The sequence below is a fragment of the Bombina bombina genome, chromosome 4 (genome assembly GCF_027579735.1).
Source record: "Bombina bombina isolate aBomBom1 chromosome 4, aBomBom1.pri, whole genome shotgun sequence".
Lineage (NCBI taxonomy): Eukaryota > Metazoa > Chordata > Amphibia > Anura > Bombinatoridae > Bombina > Bombina bombina.
In genome coordinates this window covers 511,132,096-511,146,004 of record NC_069502.1, presented here as the reverse complement: position 1 = coordinate 511,146,004, position 13,909 = coordinate 511,132,096, and the positions used below count along the sequence as shown (strand labels likewise).

The window sequence follows — 13,909 nt, the reverse complement described above, 5'->3', positions numbered from 1 at the left end:
TAAACCCTTTACTGCCAAAGTTAAAACATTTTTTTATATGATCTCATTTTGTGGCAAAATGATGGCATGGAATTACCAAATTTGGCTTAAATCAATACCTAGGGTTGTCTACTTAAAATAAATATATAGTTTTGATAGATTAAGAAAAAAAAAAACAATTTTTTTTGTTTAAATGGAGTGATAGCAAAACTGCTAAATAATTTCTGGTACTATGAGCAAGTTTTTTTCTAAAATTCCTGGTAGTGAAGGGATTAAACACATTTCCAATTTACTTCTATTATCAAATTTGCTTTGTTCTGTTGGGTTTCTTTGCTGAAGACACCTAGGTAGGCTGATAGGAGCTTAGGAGCATGCATGCTTTTATAGCAGTCTATGGCTGCAATGTTTGTAACTATGTATAACATTGCTGTAAGCAATGTTACAAACACTGCTGCCAGATTGTTTAAGACACATAGACACGCCTGAGCTCACCTCTGATTACTCTTTAACAAAGGATACCAAAAGAACTAAACAAATTGATAATAGAAGTAATTTGGAAAGTTGTTTAAAATGTCAAATAATTTGTTTTATTTTGAATTTATTGTCCCTTTAAGGTATTGCCTTTTTATTCATTGATTCATTCTCCAGGCTATAGCAGATGTTCTTTGCTTTTATGCAGTTAGTTTACCCTTGCTACTAATTGAGCTACAACATGTAAACGAGAATTAGAAAATAACATGTCAATAAGTCTCCTGATGTTAGTATTGATATAAGTTTCACAATGTTCTTATACTGAAGACTAACTAGTAAGCTTTATATAACCCTTTAAAATATCTTTGTTATATTTGTACTTTTTGTAAGCTTCCTCATTAAAACTATAGTAAACCTACTTGGAGTTTTATAAGTACATTAGAATATCCCTTTATTATGGTAATCTGGTATACACTGTGCATTGTGGGAAGTTTGTTATGGATCTTCCACCATACTTTCTAAAGCCTATGTCCACACACACTTTAACCATTCCAATGCATTGGATCAGCACATCTGCATAATCTTCAGTAGCCATTGTAAGAAAGCCTTATGCAGTTTTATGTGTGTCTATTAAACTTACAAATACATATGTATAGCATCACAGTTGTATTATAACAGTTGCCCATTTAAATGCTTTTCAACCCATTCCTTCTGCTCTTCAGCAATCCTCATTATCTGTTCCAATTATATTTTCACTGCATATATATAATATACATTTGTTTTAATATACATAATATGCAGTCATCTATTACATTGCCCTATTGAATTACATTTTGCTAAATTACAATGTTCTTATTTTTTTTTCTTGATTCCCAAGGCTCCTATTAGGATTTAAATATTATTTCTCATTAGTTGATTCTCTGCATGGCAAGCCCTTTTTGTCTAATGCTGCTAATCTATTGACCTCCGCTGCTTCCACATTGTGTAGTTAGTTCATTTTTATCCATCATTTCGCTATATATCTGTGCCCCCTATAGCTCAGAATCATGTGTTCGCCTTTTGTCTGGATACCATCCTGCTGGGTTAGTTCATTACTTCATTATACTTAAAGTATCACCTCACTGCAGATGATATTTAAGTGTGTCTCGTTTTCATGAGCTAATGCTAGCTATCCTTTCCCATATTACTGACCCTCTGTTTAAAATATTCTCCTGTGTATCACGGTCCTAAAAACTCTATACTTCTGTTAATCTTTACAGTGATTTTTGTATTAAATATTACCTGCACTGTATAGAGGTTTGCTACTCTGAATTTAGTTCAAAGTAATTGTATGCAATGCTGTAGTTTATTGTTAAAGAAGTTTATGCTATTTTAAACATTTTTTCTCTGTATTATTCTTTACTCAGGGTGATATCGGAAATCCTGGTGCTAAGGGATCTGTAAGTATTAATACTGATGTAGGGAAGTATATCAACTTAGTAACATCTTCGATACACTGGGTTCCTCTAGATCTCACTAATATACAACCTTCTATACTTACTCAGTTAAAACGTTATCCCCTCAAAAAACGTTCAAATCACTAAGACTGGAAAAAGAATTTATAGAGTAGCGCCCCAAACAAACTCAGGGCTGAAAGTTAAATGAAAGCACATATAAATTATATCTATCAATGAATTCTAATATATATTATATTAAATAAAATAAAGTGTATTATATTAAATAAATGACAAAAATTCTAAAACCTCTATATATACAAAATATTTATTACAATGATCGGTTTATATAACCTAAAGTAAGTTAAAACAATCTCAAACAAACAATTTATCTTAGAACAAACAGTTGTGGCCACAACTTAAAAAACAAGGTTAAAACAATAGATGATAAAACCGAGTGGTTAATTTTCAGACCCGGTTCCTTTATAGGCAGTAAGAAGGCTCTTATAAATGTCCTGATTAACTCACAGTGTGAAATTACCCTTTAATGAATTAATAAGGATACTTTGTTTTTCAATGTTTGTGTCAATGTTTAAATCCTTTGAGCACTGTTAGTTAGTTTCAGTTATGTGTATACACACCGGTCAGCGTCACTTTGGCCGTTAGGTTTTCCCAGTCAGCTGTGAATCTCAGAACCAATCAGCTGTTAGTATTCTGACAGTTTCCTTATTTGAATTTCAAATGCCGGTTGGGAATTTTTGTAACGTTGTAACAATTTATCTCAATGTTGTGCAAGATAGCAAATATTCTCCTGTATATCCAATACAAAAGTCTCTTTTTCCCATTCACTTTCTAACCACTCTTAACTTGCAGTAGAAAAATCGCTCTTACCTCGTCTGTGTCTCCTGTCTTTCTTAGGCGGCTTCTTAATTCAAGCCTTACCTGGGCACTTCTGATCGTTTCTTCTTAAGCCACTGTTGGCGGTTCTCGGACACCGCTTTGTTCCCCCTCTTCTGGAACTCTATATACTCTGGTGATGTCACAAGTCAGAATGCTTCACAGTTCCAATGATCCAGTGGGGGAGATACCATCGGGTGTCGCTGTTGTATGGATAATGTCCTGTGCTCAACTCAGCACCAAAGCTTGAGTCTTAATTTAAATGCAAGTCCACCTACAGTAACCGTTACTTCAGAAGTGTTATGTAGTCAAATAGTACAGCAGATTACATGGAGGTGTCCGAGAACCGCCAACAGTGGCTTAAGAAGAAACGCTCAGAAGTGCCCAGGTAAGGCTTGAATTAAGAAGCCGCCTAAGAAAGACAGGAGACACAGACGAGGTAAGAGCGCTTTTTCTACTGCAAGTTAAGAGTGGTTAGAAAGTGAATGGGAAAAAGAGACTTTTGTATTGGATATACAGGAGAATATTTGCTATCTTGCACAACATTGAGATAAATTGTTACAACGTTACAAAAATTCCCAACCAACATTTGAAATTCAAATAAGGAAACTGTCAGAATACTAACAGCTGATTGGTTCTGAGATTCACAGCTGACTGGGAAAACGGCCAAAGTGACGCTGCCCGGTGTGTATACACATAACTGAAACTATCTAACAGTGCTCAAAGGATTTAAACATTGACACAAACATTGAAAAACAAAGTATCCTTATTAATTCATTAAAGGGTAATTTCACACTGTGAGTTAATCAGGACGTTTATAAGAGCCTTCTTACTGCCTATAAAGGAACCGGGTCTGAAAATTAACCACTCGGTTTTATCATGTATTGTTTTAACCTTGTTTTTTAAGTTGTGGCCACAACTGTTTGTTCTAAGATAAATTGTTTGTTTGAGATTAATTGTTTTAACTTATTTTAGGTTATATAAACCGATCATTGTAATAAATATTTTGTATATATAGAGGTTTTAGAATTTTTGTCATTTATTTAATATAATACACTTTATTTTATTTAATATAATATATATTAGAATTCATTGATAGTCAGATATAATTTATATGTGCTTTCATTTAACCTTCAGCCCTGAGTTTGTTTGGGGCGCTACTCTATAAATTCTTTTTCCAAACTTAGTAACATCTGATTAATTAAAATATGTTATTAGAAACCATAAATAAAGGACAAAACATTTAATCAGATAACGAATAATGTATTGTAACGTTCATCTTGGGAGCTATCTGGTGAAATAATTTCTAAATATAAATACATCTGATAACCAAGTTTTAAAAGTTTGCTATTTCTGCTTTCATAATTGTTTATATATTTCAACCAACGAATTGCAGATGTCCAGGATGGTACCTGTCCTTACAGTTTTATCAACTTTTTTTTACAACTATAAATGTACCATACTGAATCATACTGAACCACATAATTTGACAAAAGCTGCATGAACTATCTTCATCCATTCATTATAATTTCTAATATTTGCTTTCCTATGTCCATAAAAGATTTATGTCTATCAGACACTTTACTGAATTTGCAATGAAAGAATTAGTTAATCTTTTATGGTGGTCTTTTCACAGATCTCCACCCAGTTTTGCTAGCATTCTAGTGATATTAAAAACACGTAACTCTACCTAACTCCTAGTTTAGCACAGGGATAGGCACAGACAAAGGCTGTGGTGGACATTTTCAAAAGTACAGACCTTAGTGAAGGACACCAAGGTACATTTAAAATTAAAAACATTATTTTATAGTGCTTGGTGTTATTATACTGATGCAGATACCACTGATCCTATAACCAGCCCTCCTCTGGCTATACCCATGAGCCAGTGTTACTACTGTGTCTTTGTATAGTGCTTGGTGTTATTATACTGATGCAGATACCACTGATCCTATAACCAGCCCTCCTCTGGCTATACCCATGTGCCAGTGTCACTACTGTGTCATTATATAGCGCTGGGTGTTTTTATACTGATGCAGATACCACTGACCCTATAACCAGCCCTCCTCTGGCTATACCCATGAGCCAGTGTCACTACTGTGTCATTATATAGCGCTGGGTGTTTTTATACTGATGCAGATACCACTGACCCTATAACCAGCCCTCCTCTGGCTATACCCATGAGCCAGTGTCACTACTGTGTCTTTGTATAGTGCTGGGTGTTTTTATACTGATGCAGATACCACTGATCCTATAACCAGCCCTCCTCTGGCTATACCCATGAGCCAGTGTCACTACTGTGTCTTTGTATAGTGCTTGGTGTTATTATACTGATGCAGATACCACTGATCCTATAACCAGCCCTTATCTGGCTATACGCATGTGCCAGTATCACTACTGTGTCATTATATAGCGCTGGGTGTTTTTATACTGATGCAGATACCACTGACCCTATAACCAGCCCTCCTCTGGCTATACCCATGAGCCAGTGTTACTACTGTGTCTTTGTATAGTGCTTGGTGTTATTATACTGATGCAGATACCACTGATCCTATAACCAGCCCTTATCTGGCTATACGCATGTGCCAGTGTCAATATTGTGTCTTTGTATAGAGCTGGGTGTTATTATACAGATGCAGATGCACATCCAGTATTTCACTCAGGCTTTATTAATTCCATAACTTATCACCCAATATTGCTAGCAGTCTCTTGACAAGCCACTAACTTTATTCACACTACATATTTTTTTTTTTATTCCTATTATTTAATCAGAAAGAAAAGACATACTAATATTGTGGCGGACACTGCAAGGGCTAGTCACGGACACCAGTGTCCGTGTACTGGCACCTTGCTTATCCCTGGTTTAGCATTTATTGCTGAGACATGCTTTTTATATACTATATATTATGATAATATTAAACAAATTGCCTTTTATTAGTCTATTTTGTTAAAATGTCAGTAGCAGCGCCACTATACATGTTGTTTAACCTAGCCTTTACCCCTATTGTTATCACAAATACTACTACTGTTAGTTAAAATACCCTTAGCTATCTATTACAATCCCTGTCCTTAAGTTGCTCCTAAACCTAACATACATTTGTACACATTAAATTGCTATGCAACTACATTTTATATTTGTTTGTTGAGAGTGTAAATTTAAAATTACCTAAACTGGTATATCAAAAATAAACCATTTTGACTTTGTAGTTTGTCAATAAATTTGCCTTGTTTTACAAAATTAGAAGACTGTAAAAATTATAGGTATTTTACAAAAATATTTTAGGGAAATAGATCAAAAAATGAAAATGTTTCATGACGTGATTTAGTAACATGGTATTCCATAATAACGTTTAGACTGGAAGCCCTGGAGAACCTGGTAACCGTGGTAAAGAAGGAAGCCGGGGACAACCTGGAGTAGAAGGCCCTCAAGGATCCTCTGGACCTCGTGGAATGCAGGGTGAACACGGTGCCCCTGGACTGCCTGGAAGTCAGGGCCCACCAGTAAGTCATTAATATGATGTGTGTTTCCTCTCATTTTAAAATATATATTTCTCACTGCAATGTAATTTCAATACATTTCCCAGGGCAAAGAACCAACAGATCCGCACATTAAGCAAGTCTGCATGAGAGTTTTGCAAGGTAAGCCAAATATATCTAGATAATTGGACTATTAGAAATGCAAAAGTTAATATAAAATGTGGTCACATTTTATTTACTTTGCAGTTACGTTATTCTTAAATTCCTAAACGAAGTGGTAGAACTCTAAAGTGACAGCAGATTGCAACCTCAGTCTTCTTCCTCTTACCCTTATTTGTAAAGTGGGCACAATTCCTTACTGATATCTAAAACATAGTTATAGGACTAACCTATCATCCCTCACAGCTACTAGCATTTGTTTGTGAGCCTTATTGTATCTGTATGTGGCATAACTTCAAAAAATAATTCAAAATGTTTGAGTAGGTTAAAAAATTGAATGAACACCTCATGGCTATATATTGTAGAAAGCATCCCTATGCAAACAACAGCATTTCATATATTTTCTAAGAAAAGAGAGTATTTCAAAATGTATTACATTGCTTTTTTATTTATTTTTTATATATATATTCCTTTGCTAAATCCCACAACTTTTTTGTGTGGTAGTTTTCCTTGTCAGCCAATGAGCAACACAGTACTAAGGCTCAGTTTTATACAAAGATGCAAAGCAACACTCACACATATATTTCAAAGTAGGGCAATATGGCAGACGGTATTGTTAATGTGTACTCCGAAGCCTTTAAACAATTACGTGTCCCAGTTCTATCTGCAAGGTGTTACAACTGCGTGGTTTCCTTTATGTTTTTTCAGTATAAAAGACTATGCATTGTTCTTGTAAAAAGGAACAAACCCAGCTGTAATCACTTGCATCAGTTTGAAGTTAATGTCCTCAAATGGCGTGCAGCAATATACTTAAACAGCTTTACTGTGTATTACCTGAGACTCCAGTCAACTTCTGCTGTTCCCAATCCCCGGATCAATAGATTTCAAACACCGGTCCCACACTCAGCGGGAGGGAGCAGTTTGGCCTTATTTGCTCAGTAAATTTATTTATTTATTTATTTATAAAATATTTTACCAGGAAGGATACATTGAGATTTCTCTCGTTTTCAAGTATGTCCTTGATTGGTTTTGTAAGCTGATCTGCAATGAACTCACCGGTTCCCAACCTTGATGTTGCCGGTCCCACATATTGAAATGCAAGAATCTAAGTTTAGACGCCGGCCCATTTTTGGTGAACAACCTGGGTTGTCCATGCTGATTGGTAGATAAATTCATACACCAATAAAAAAGTGCTGTCCAGAGATCTGAACCAAGAAAAAAGCTTAGATGCCTTCTTTTTTAAATAAAGATAGCAAGAGAACGAAGAAAATTGATAATAGGAGTAAATTAGAAAGTTGCTTAAAATTGCATGCTCTATCTGAATCACAAAAGAATTTTTTTTTTGGTTCAGTGTCCCTTTAAACAATTAAATTCATCCTGACAAGGTGATAAAATATGGGATATTCCTGGAACTCTCTTGTTGATGTGTCATCATATTGTTTAATAACTGCTTCTGTAATTTCATCTGAATTATTTATGTATTTGCTTCCTGTTACAGAACAGTTAGCTAACTTGGCTGCCAGTTTACGAAGGCCTGAATCTGGGGCTGCTGGTTTACCGGGAAGGCCAGGACTACCAGGGCCACCAGGGCCACCAGGTGATAATGGTTTACCTGGACATCTTGGTGCCAGAGGACTTCCTGGACTCAAAGGTCCAAATGGTGAGATTGGACTTAAAGGTCCAAAAGGTAAGATAATAATATTGTTATTCATATACAAATAAACAATGACTTATTATTTCATTGTAGATCATTATTATTCTATTCGGAAAAAAAACAAATGCTGCCAGTATCTCAAAAATAAACATCTACCTTTTGGATTGTTTTTAAACTGTTTTTCTCTAATGTGTTAAATGGACATTATACACTTGATTTCTCTTTGCATAAATGTTTTGTAGATGATCCATTTATATAGCCCATATAGGTTTTGTAAAAATGTATAGTTTTGCTTATTTTTAAATAACATTGCGCTGATTTTCAGACTCCTAACCAATCACTATTGTCTACCTACTCCAGCTTGCTCCTGTTTGTGTAATGAGCCTTTACATATGCAGAGGAGGGGGGAGTGTCTACTCTTTTTGCTGTTTAGCCCCTTTCACTGGGTTTCCCAGACTAACCTTTTAAACAGTGCTAAACTGGGAGCTTCCAAGTAAGCTTTTGAAAGGTTTTATACTGGAGTTTTAGATCAGTATCTGTGCATATTATTCTTTATAGTTGTGTCTATTACATGCAGTTAAATGAAATTGGTGTATACTGTCCCTTTAAAATATTTGAACTGGAGAATAAAAAAAACACATAAGATCTTTTTGCACTTCGTATATGAATACATTCTCAACTGCCCACCAAGACGTGAGTACCAGATAGAGTCAAAATATATTACAATTCTTTGGGTGACTCTCTCATTTATTACCTCGTTCATCTCACTAGGCAAACGATTTGATGGCCAATGTAAAATAAAACAAAAGTTTGATGAACTTTACATAGGATTTTAAAATAACGCTCATGGATTATATTTCAGATTAAAAAAGAATTACGTACATTTTAATGAAAGAATTTGTACGAAAATGTTGATATTTTTTTCAACTGGAATAGAATTTACCCTGTATTGTCATAAATCACGTTAGAAGGTTATCATATAAAAAATGTAATTTTTATGTAGCGTTCCTCTTTAATATTGTGCATGTAAAAATGACTGTAGGACGAACATTCACTGCTATACTATTAACTGTATTCAAGGGTTATTTTTGAAACCAAAGCAAACTTCCTTTTCAATAGGATTATTAATTTGTGCTTTAACCTTTCCTTTATTTATTCTGGGAAACAAAAATGTCATATTTCATTTTATATTCTAGTGCTGCTTCACCCAGCTTTGCATAATTTCATAAGTGTCTTATGATTCATACGTCCCCCTGGGAGGCAAAATGCAGAGCCAACAATTGTGTAAGAAATATAGAACACGTTTAGCAAAGAAAATGCACAGTATTAAATCTTCTTGTACTGTAACACAGTGAAGCAGAGTTAGCAGTGACTTCTGATTCGGATAGACAGGAGCGATGCTGCGCTTTAGGTTTATTATCTTATATCTCTTCCTTTTGCAATAATTCTCTGTGGCAGACATATTAAGGTTGGTAAAATTATATATTTTTTTCTTTCAATTTAGGTGACACAGGAGAGAGAGGAGAAAGGGGATTACCAGGAAGAGGTCCAAAGGGATTTCCAGGACTGCCAGGTCTTACAGGTAAATTATTAGAATTACTTTAAACACTAGACCATCGGACATTTTGCTTTTGGAAATTAAAGGTGGAATCATGGAGGTACTGTAATTTGGGAAACAGTGTTTGAGTAATGAATGGGTGTGTTTTGAGAAGACCAGGAGCATGGGTTGGGCAATCTGAACAGATTTTTGGGGGATATTGGTTGATGTTTGAGCTGTCTGGGATTGAGCTCAGATGCCATAGTGAGACCTATAATTTAACTCACTGCTCCAGGCTGTCAATTGAAAGCAGTTAAAGGGACATTAAACCACTCCAAAAATTTCCTTCAATATTTATATAGAACATACTATTTTAAACAAATTACTTCTGCTATGACATTTGATCAATTATCTTTGTATCCTTTGTTGGAGGAGCATCAATGCACTATTGGGAGTTAGCTGAACAAATTGCGTGAGCCAAGGACAACAGGCATATATAAACAGCCACCAATCAGCAGCTAGCTCCCAGCAGTACATTGCTGCTCCTGAGCCTATCTAGGTTTGATTTTCAACAATAGATACCAAGAGAATGAAACAATTTAGATAATAGAAGTAAACTAAAGGTGTTTAAAATGACATGCTCTATTTGAATCTTAAAATAAAAATTATGGAGTTCATGTCACTTTAAATGCAGAGAAGAGGATAGGGCAGTGAGATAAATACCTTAATTATGGGAACTAACACTCAACAACTAATTTCCTGAAAAAAATTATTTATGCATAATGAAAAAACTCTGCAAAGCACTCTGATTATTCATTTGTCTTACTTCTCCTATACTTTATAACTGCAAATGATCTGCTGCCCCTAGAGAGTGGGGAGTGCATTGCACTGATTTTAGAACTCTGACCTTTCTACGTGCCCCACATGGATTGCTTTATATATGCAGAAGCTCATTTATATCTGTCACCAATTAGCCACAGCAATGGAGATAAATAACTCTTAAGACTGTGATACATATTTTGTAATGCAATGATTAATATTTGACACATATGTGAAAGTGACTTCAAAAGCTATTTAAGGACTTTCCCATTGGAGGAAGGGATATTGTGATGTCTATGGGGCATATGTATCAAGCTCCGTATGGAGCTTGATGCCCCATGTTTCTGGCGAGCCTGCAGGCTCACCAGAAACAGCAGTTATAAAGCAGCGGTCACAAAGACGCTGCTCCATAACCTGTCCGCCTGCTCTGAGCAGGCGAATAGATATCGCCGCAAATCAACCCGATCTAGGGGGCGGCGTTGCACCAGCAGCTCTTGTGAGCTGCTGGTGCAATGCTGAATATGGTGAGCGTATTGCTTGCCGTATTCAGCAAAGTCTGGCGGACTTGATCCACACTGTCGGATCAGGTCCGCCAGACTTTGATAACTAGAGGCCTAAGTCTATACTGTAAACATTACAGATACAAGTATCACAATTTCTTCACTATGAGAATAGTTATTATGTAGATATATTCATTTGTTAAAACGAACAATGGTGAAAATTCACTTTTAGCAAATTAACCCCTTAGTGACCAGACCATTTTTAAATTTTCTTTCCGTTAAGGAACAGGGCTATTTTTACATTTCTGCTGTTTTTGTGTTTAGCTGTAATTTTCCTCTTACTCATTTACTGTACCCACACATATTATAAACCATTTTCTCGCCATTAAATAGACTTTCTAAAGATACCATTATTTTCATCATATCATATAATTTACTATAAAAAAATTATAAAATATGATAAAAAAATTGAAAAAGACACACTTTTTCTAACTTTGACCCCCAAAATCTCTTACGCATCTACAACCACCAAAACACACCCATGCTAAATAGTTTCTAAATTTTGAGTTTAGAAATACCCAATGTTTGCATGTTCTTTGCTTTTTGTGCAAGTTATAGTACAAGTAGCACTTTGCTATTTCCAAACCATTTTTTCCCCCAAAATTAGCACTAGTAACATTGTAACACTGATATCTATCAGGAATCCCTAAATAACCCTTCACATGTCTATATTTTTTAGTAGACAACCCAAAGTATTGATCTAGGCCCATTTTAGTATATTTCATGCCACCATTTCTCTGCCAAATGCGTTCAAATAAAAAAATCTTTAACTTTTTCACAAACTTTTTCACAAACTTTAGGTTTCTCACTAAAATAATTTACAAACAGCTTGTGCAATTATGGCACACATGGTTGTAAATGCTTCTCTGGGATCTGCTTTGTTTAGAAATAGCAGACATTTTTGGCTTTGGCATTACTTTTTGGTGTAGCAGTGAAGGGGTTAATTAGGTAGCTTGTAGTGTGCTTGTAGGGTTAATTTTAGCTTTAGTGTAGTGTAGTGTAGTAGACAACCCAAAGTATTGATCTAGGCCCATTTTGGTATATTCCATGCCACCATTTGTACAACACTTGTATTATGCCCAGCAGTGAAGGGGTTAATTAGGTAGCTTGTAGGGTTAATTTTAGCTTTAGTGTTGGGTTCAGCCTACTACCTGACACATCCCACCCCCTGATCCCTCCCTGACCCCTCTCACGATCACTTCCAGTCCTTGAAACCCCAGAAGATGTACCAGGCATGTCCTTGGTCATTAACTGATACTTTTTGTAGGATGTGCCTGGCACGTCTTCGTTCGTTAAGGGGTTAAAGGGACAGTCTAGTCAAAATTCATGATTCAGATAGGGCATGCAATTTTAAGCAACTTTTCAATTTACTTTTATCATAAAATTTGCTTTGTTCTTTTGGTATTCTTTTTTAAAAGCTAAACATAGGTAGACTCAAACTGATTTCTAAACCGTTGAAAACTCTTATCTCAGTGCATTTTGACAGTTTTTCACAGTTAGACGGTGCTAGTTCATGTGTGTCATAGATAACATTGTGCTCACTTCTGTGGAGTTATATAGGAGTCAGCACTGATTGGCTAAAATGCAAGTCTATCAAAAGCACTGAGATAAGAGGGCAGTCTGCAGAGGCTTAGATACAAGGTAATAACAGTTAATAAGTGTATAAATATCATAATGTTGGTTATGCAGCACTGGGGAACAGGTATTAAAGGGATTATCTATCTTTAAAAAAAATCAAAAAAATCTGGAGTAGACTGTCCTTTTAACATCTCCTTGCTGAATTGGTAGGTTAGCTGCCCTGTGGAATCTCTCCATTGCTTTCAATTCTGCTTGGTATTCTGGGCAGTGACATGCAAATAAGGCTTATAATATATCACCTCTCTGCCATCCATACATCACAGTTAGTATAAACTCTTTTGAAAGCTAATAGGTAGCAGATTATGAGATATTGTTAAGAATTTGATTAATATGATGGACAATAAAACACAGAGTGTGTCAGTAGGAGAGAGGAATCTGCGTAAACAGATCCTAAAATCCTGTTTTCTATGGATACATTTAGCATCACCTTTTTAATGGCAATATGTTTTTTTTTTTTTTATAAAAGCCAGTGACAAATCCTGATGGCAAGCTGAGAAAATTGTTGTAATTACTGATGTATGCATTTGCTCTGCCAGAACTATGAATATTGAGTAACATTAATGTGTTGCTAAAGCCCATAACCTTCTTTAATTTTATAATTAATGTGATAAAATATAATGAATTTAATTCTATCAAATATCACTGTACATACTAAGGAAAACTATTCCTACTATTGATGTTTTCCCTAGTTTGATAATCTCTTCACAAAAAATAATATTCACACATTATTGACCTAATGAATATAATGCATATTAAAAAATCCTGAAGAGTTTTTGCATGAACAGTTCGGCAAATCAATAGTGCTCCCTGACTGGAAAGTATTTAAGGAGTCAGCAAGCCTACATTTAAAGATGTACACAATCATTCACACCATGTCTCAGTTGGCGTAACATGATATTAGTTCCTTATTATTTGTTTCTCAAATTGGAAACATTTATACTATAAAATGTTTAAAGCCACAAGTCATGAGTACCACAAAAATAATTAAAATTACATTTTTGCATCATTAGAAAAAAATGTAATTGCTTTTTTTTTTTATGTAAAAATGCACTTAAATATAGTTATTATTACTTACATTTCTGCAACCGCAACACATTTATTTTTATGCTAACCCAATTATGTAATTGGATCTATTTCAAACTTTTCTTTAGTCTGTTAAATTTTGCTTTAATCTGATATTTGTGGTTGTGTAAATGTATAGATAGTTATATATTAAACACACTCATTAAAAAAGTCAACAACATTTGCTGTATTTTGTAGCATATCATATTAGTTATAGAAGTTTAAG

At 34.9% G+C, this 13,909-nt stretch overlaps 1 protein-coding gene across 1 annotated transcript in view; it reads left to right on the top strand.

Moving 5' to 3' along the window:
- The window catches only part of COL9A1 (collagen type IX alpha 1 chain), a 197,928-nt gene that overhangs the window by 176,089 nt on the left and 7,930 nt on the right, over positions 1-13,909 (top strand). Inside the window, exons 33-37 of the mRNA XM_053711980.1 lie at positions 1,857-1,889; positions 6,132-6,278; positions 6,362-6,416; positions 7,912-8,100; positions 9,572-9,649. Of these exons, the coding sequence (XP_053567955.1) occupies positions 1,857-1,889; positions 6,132-6,278; positions 6,362-6,416; positions 7,912-8,100; positions 9,572-9,649 (502 nt within the window). The remainder of the gene's footprint in view (positions 1-1,856; positions 1,890-6,131; positions 6,279-6,361; positions 6,417-7,911; positions 8,101-9,571; positions 9,650-13,909) is intronic.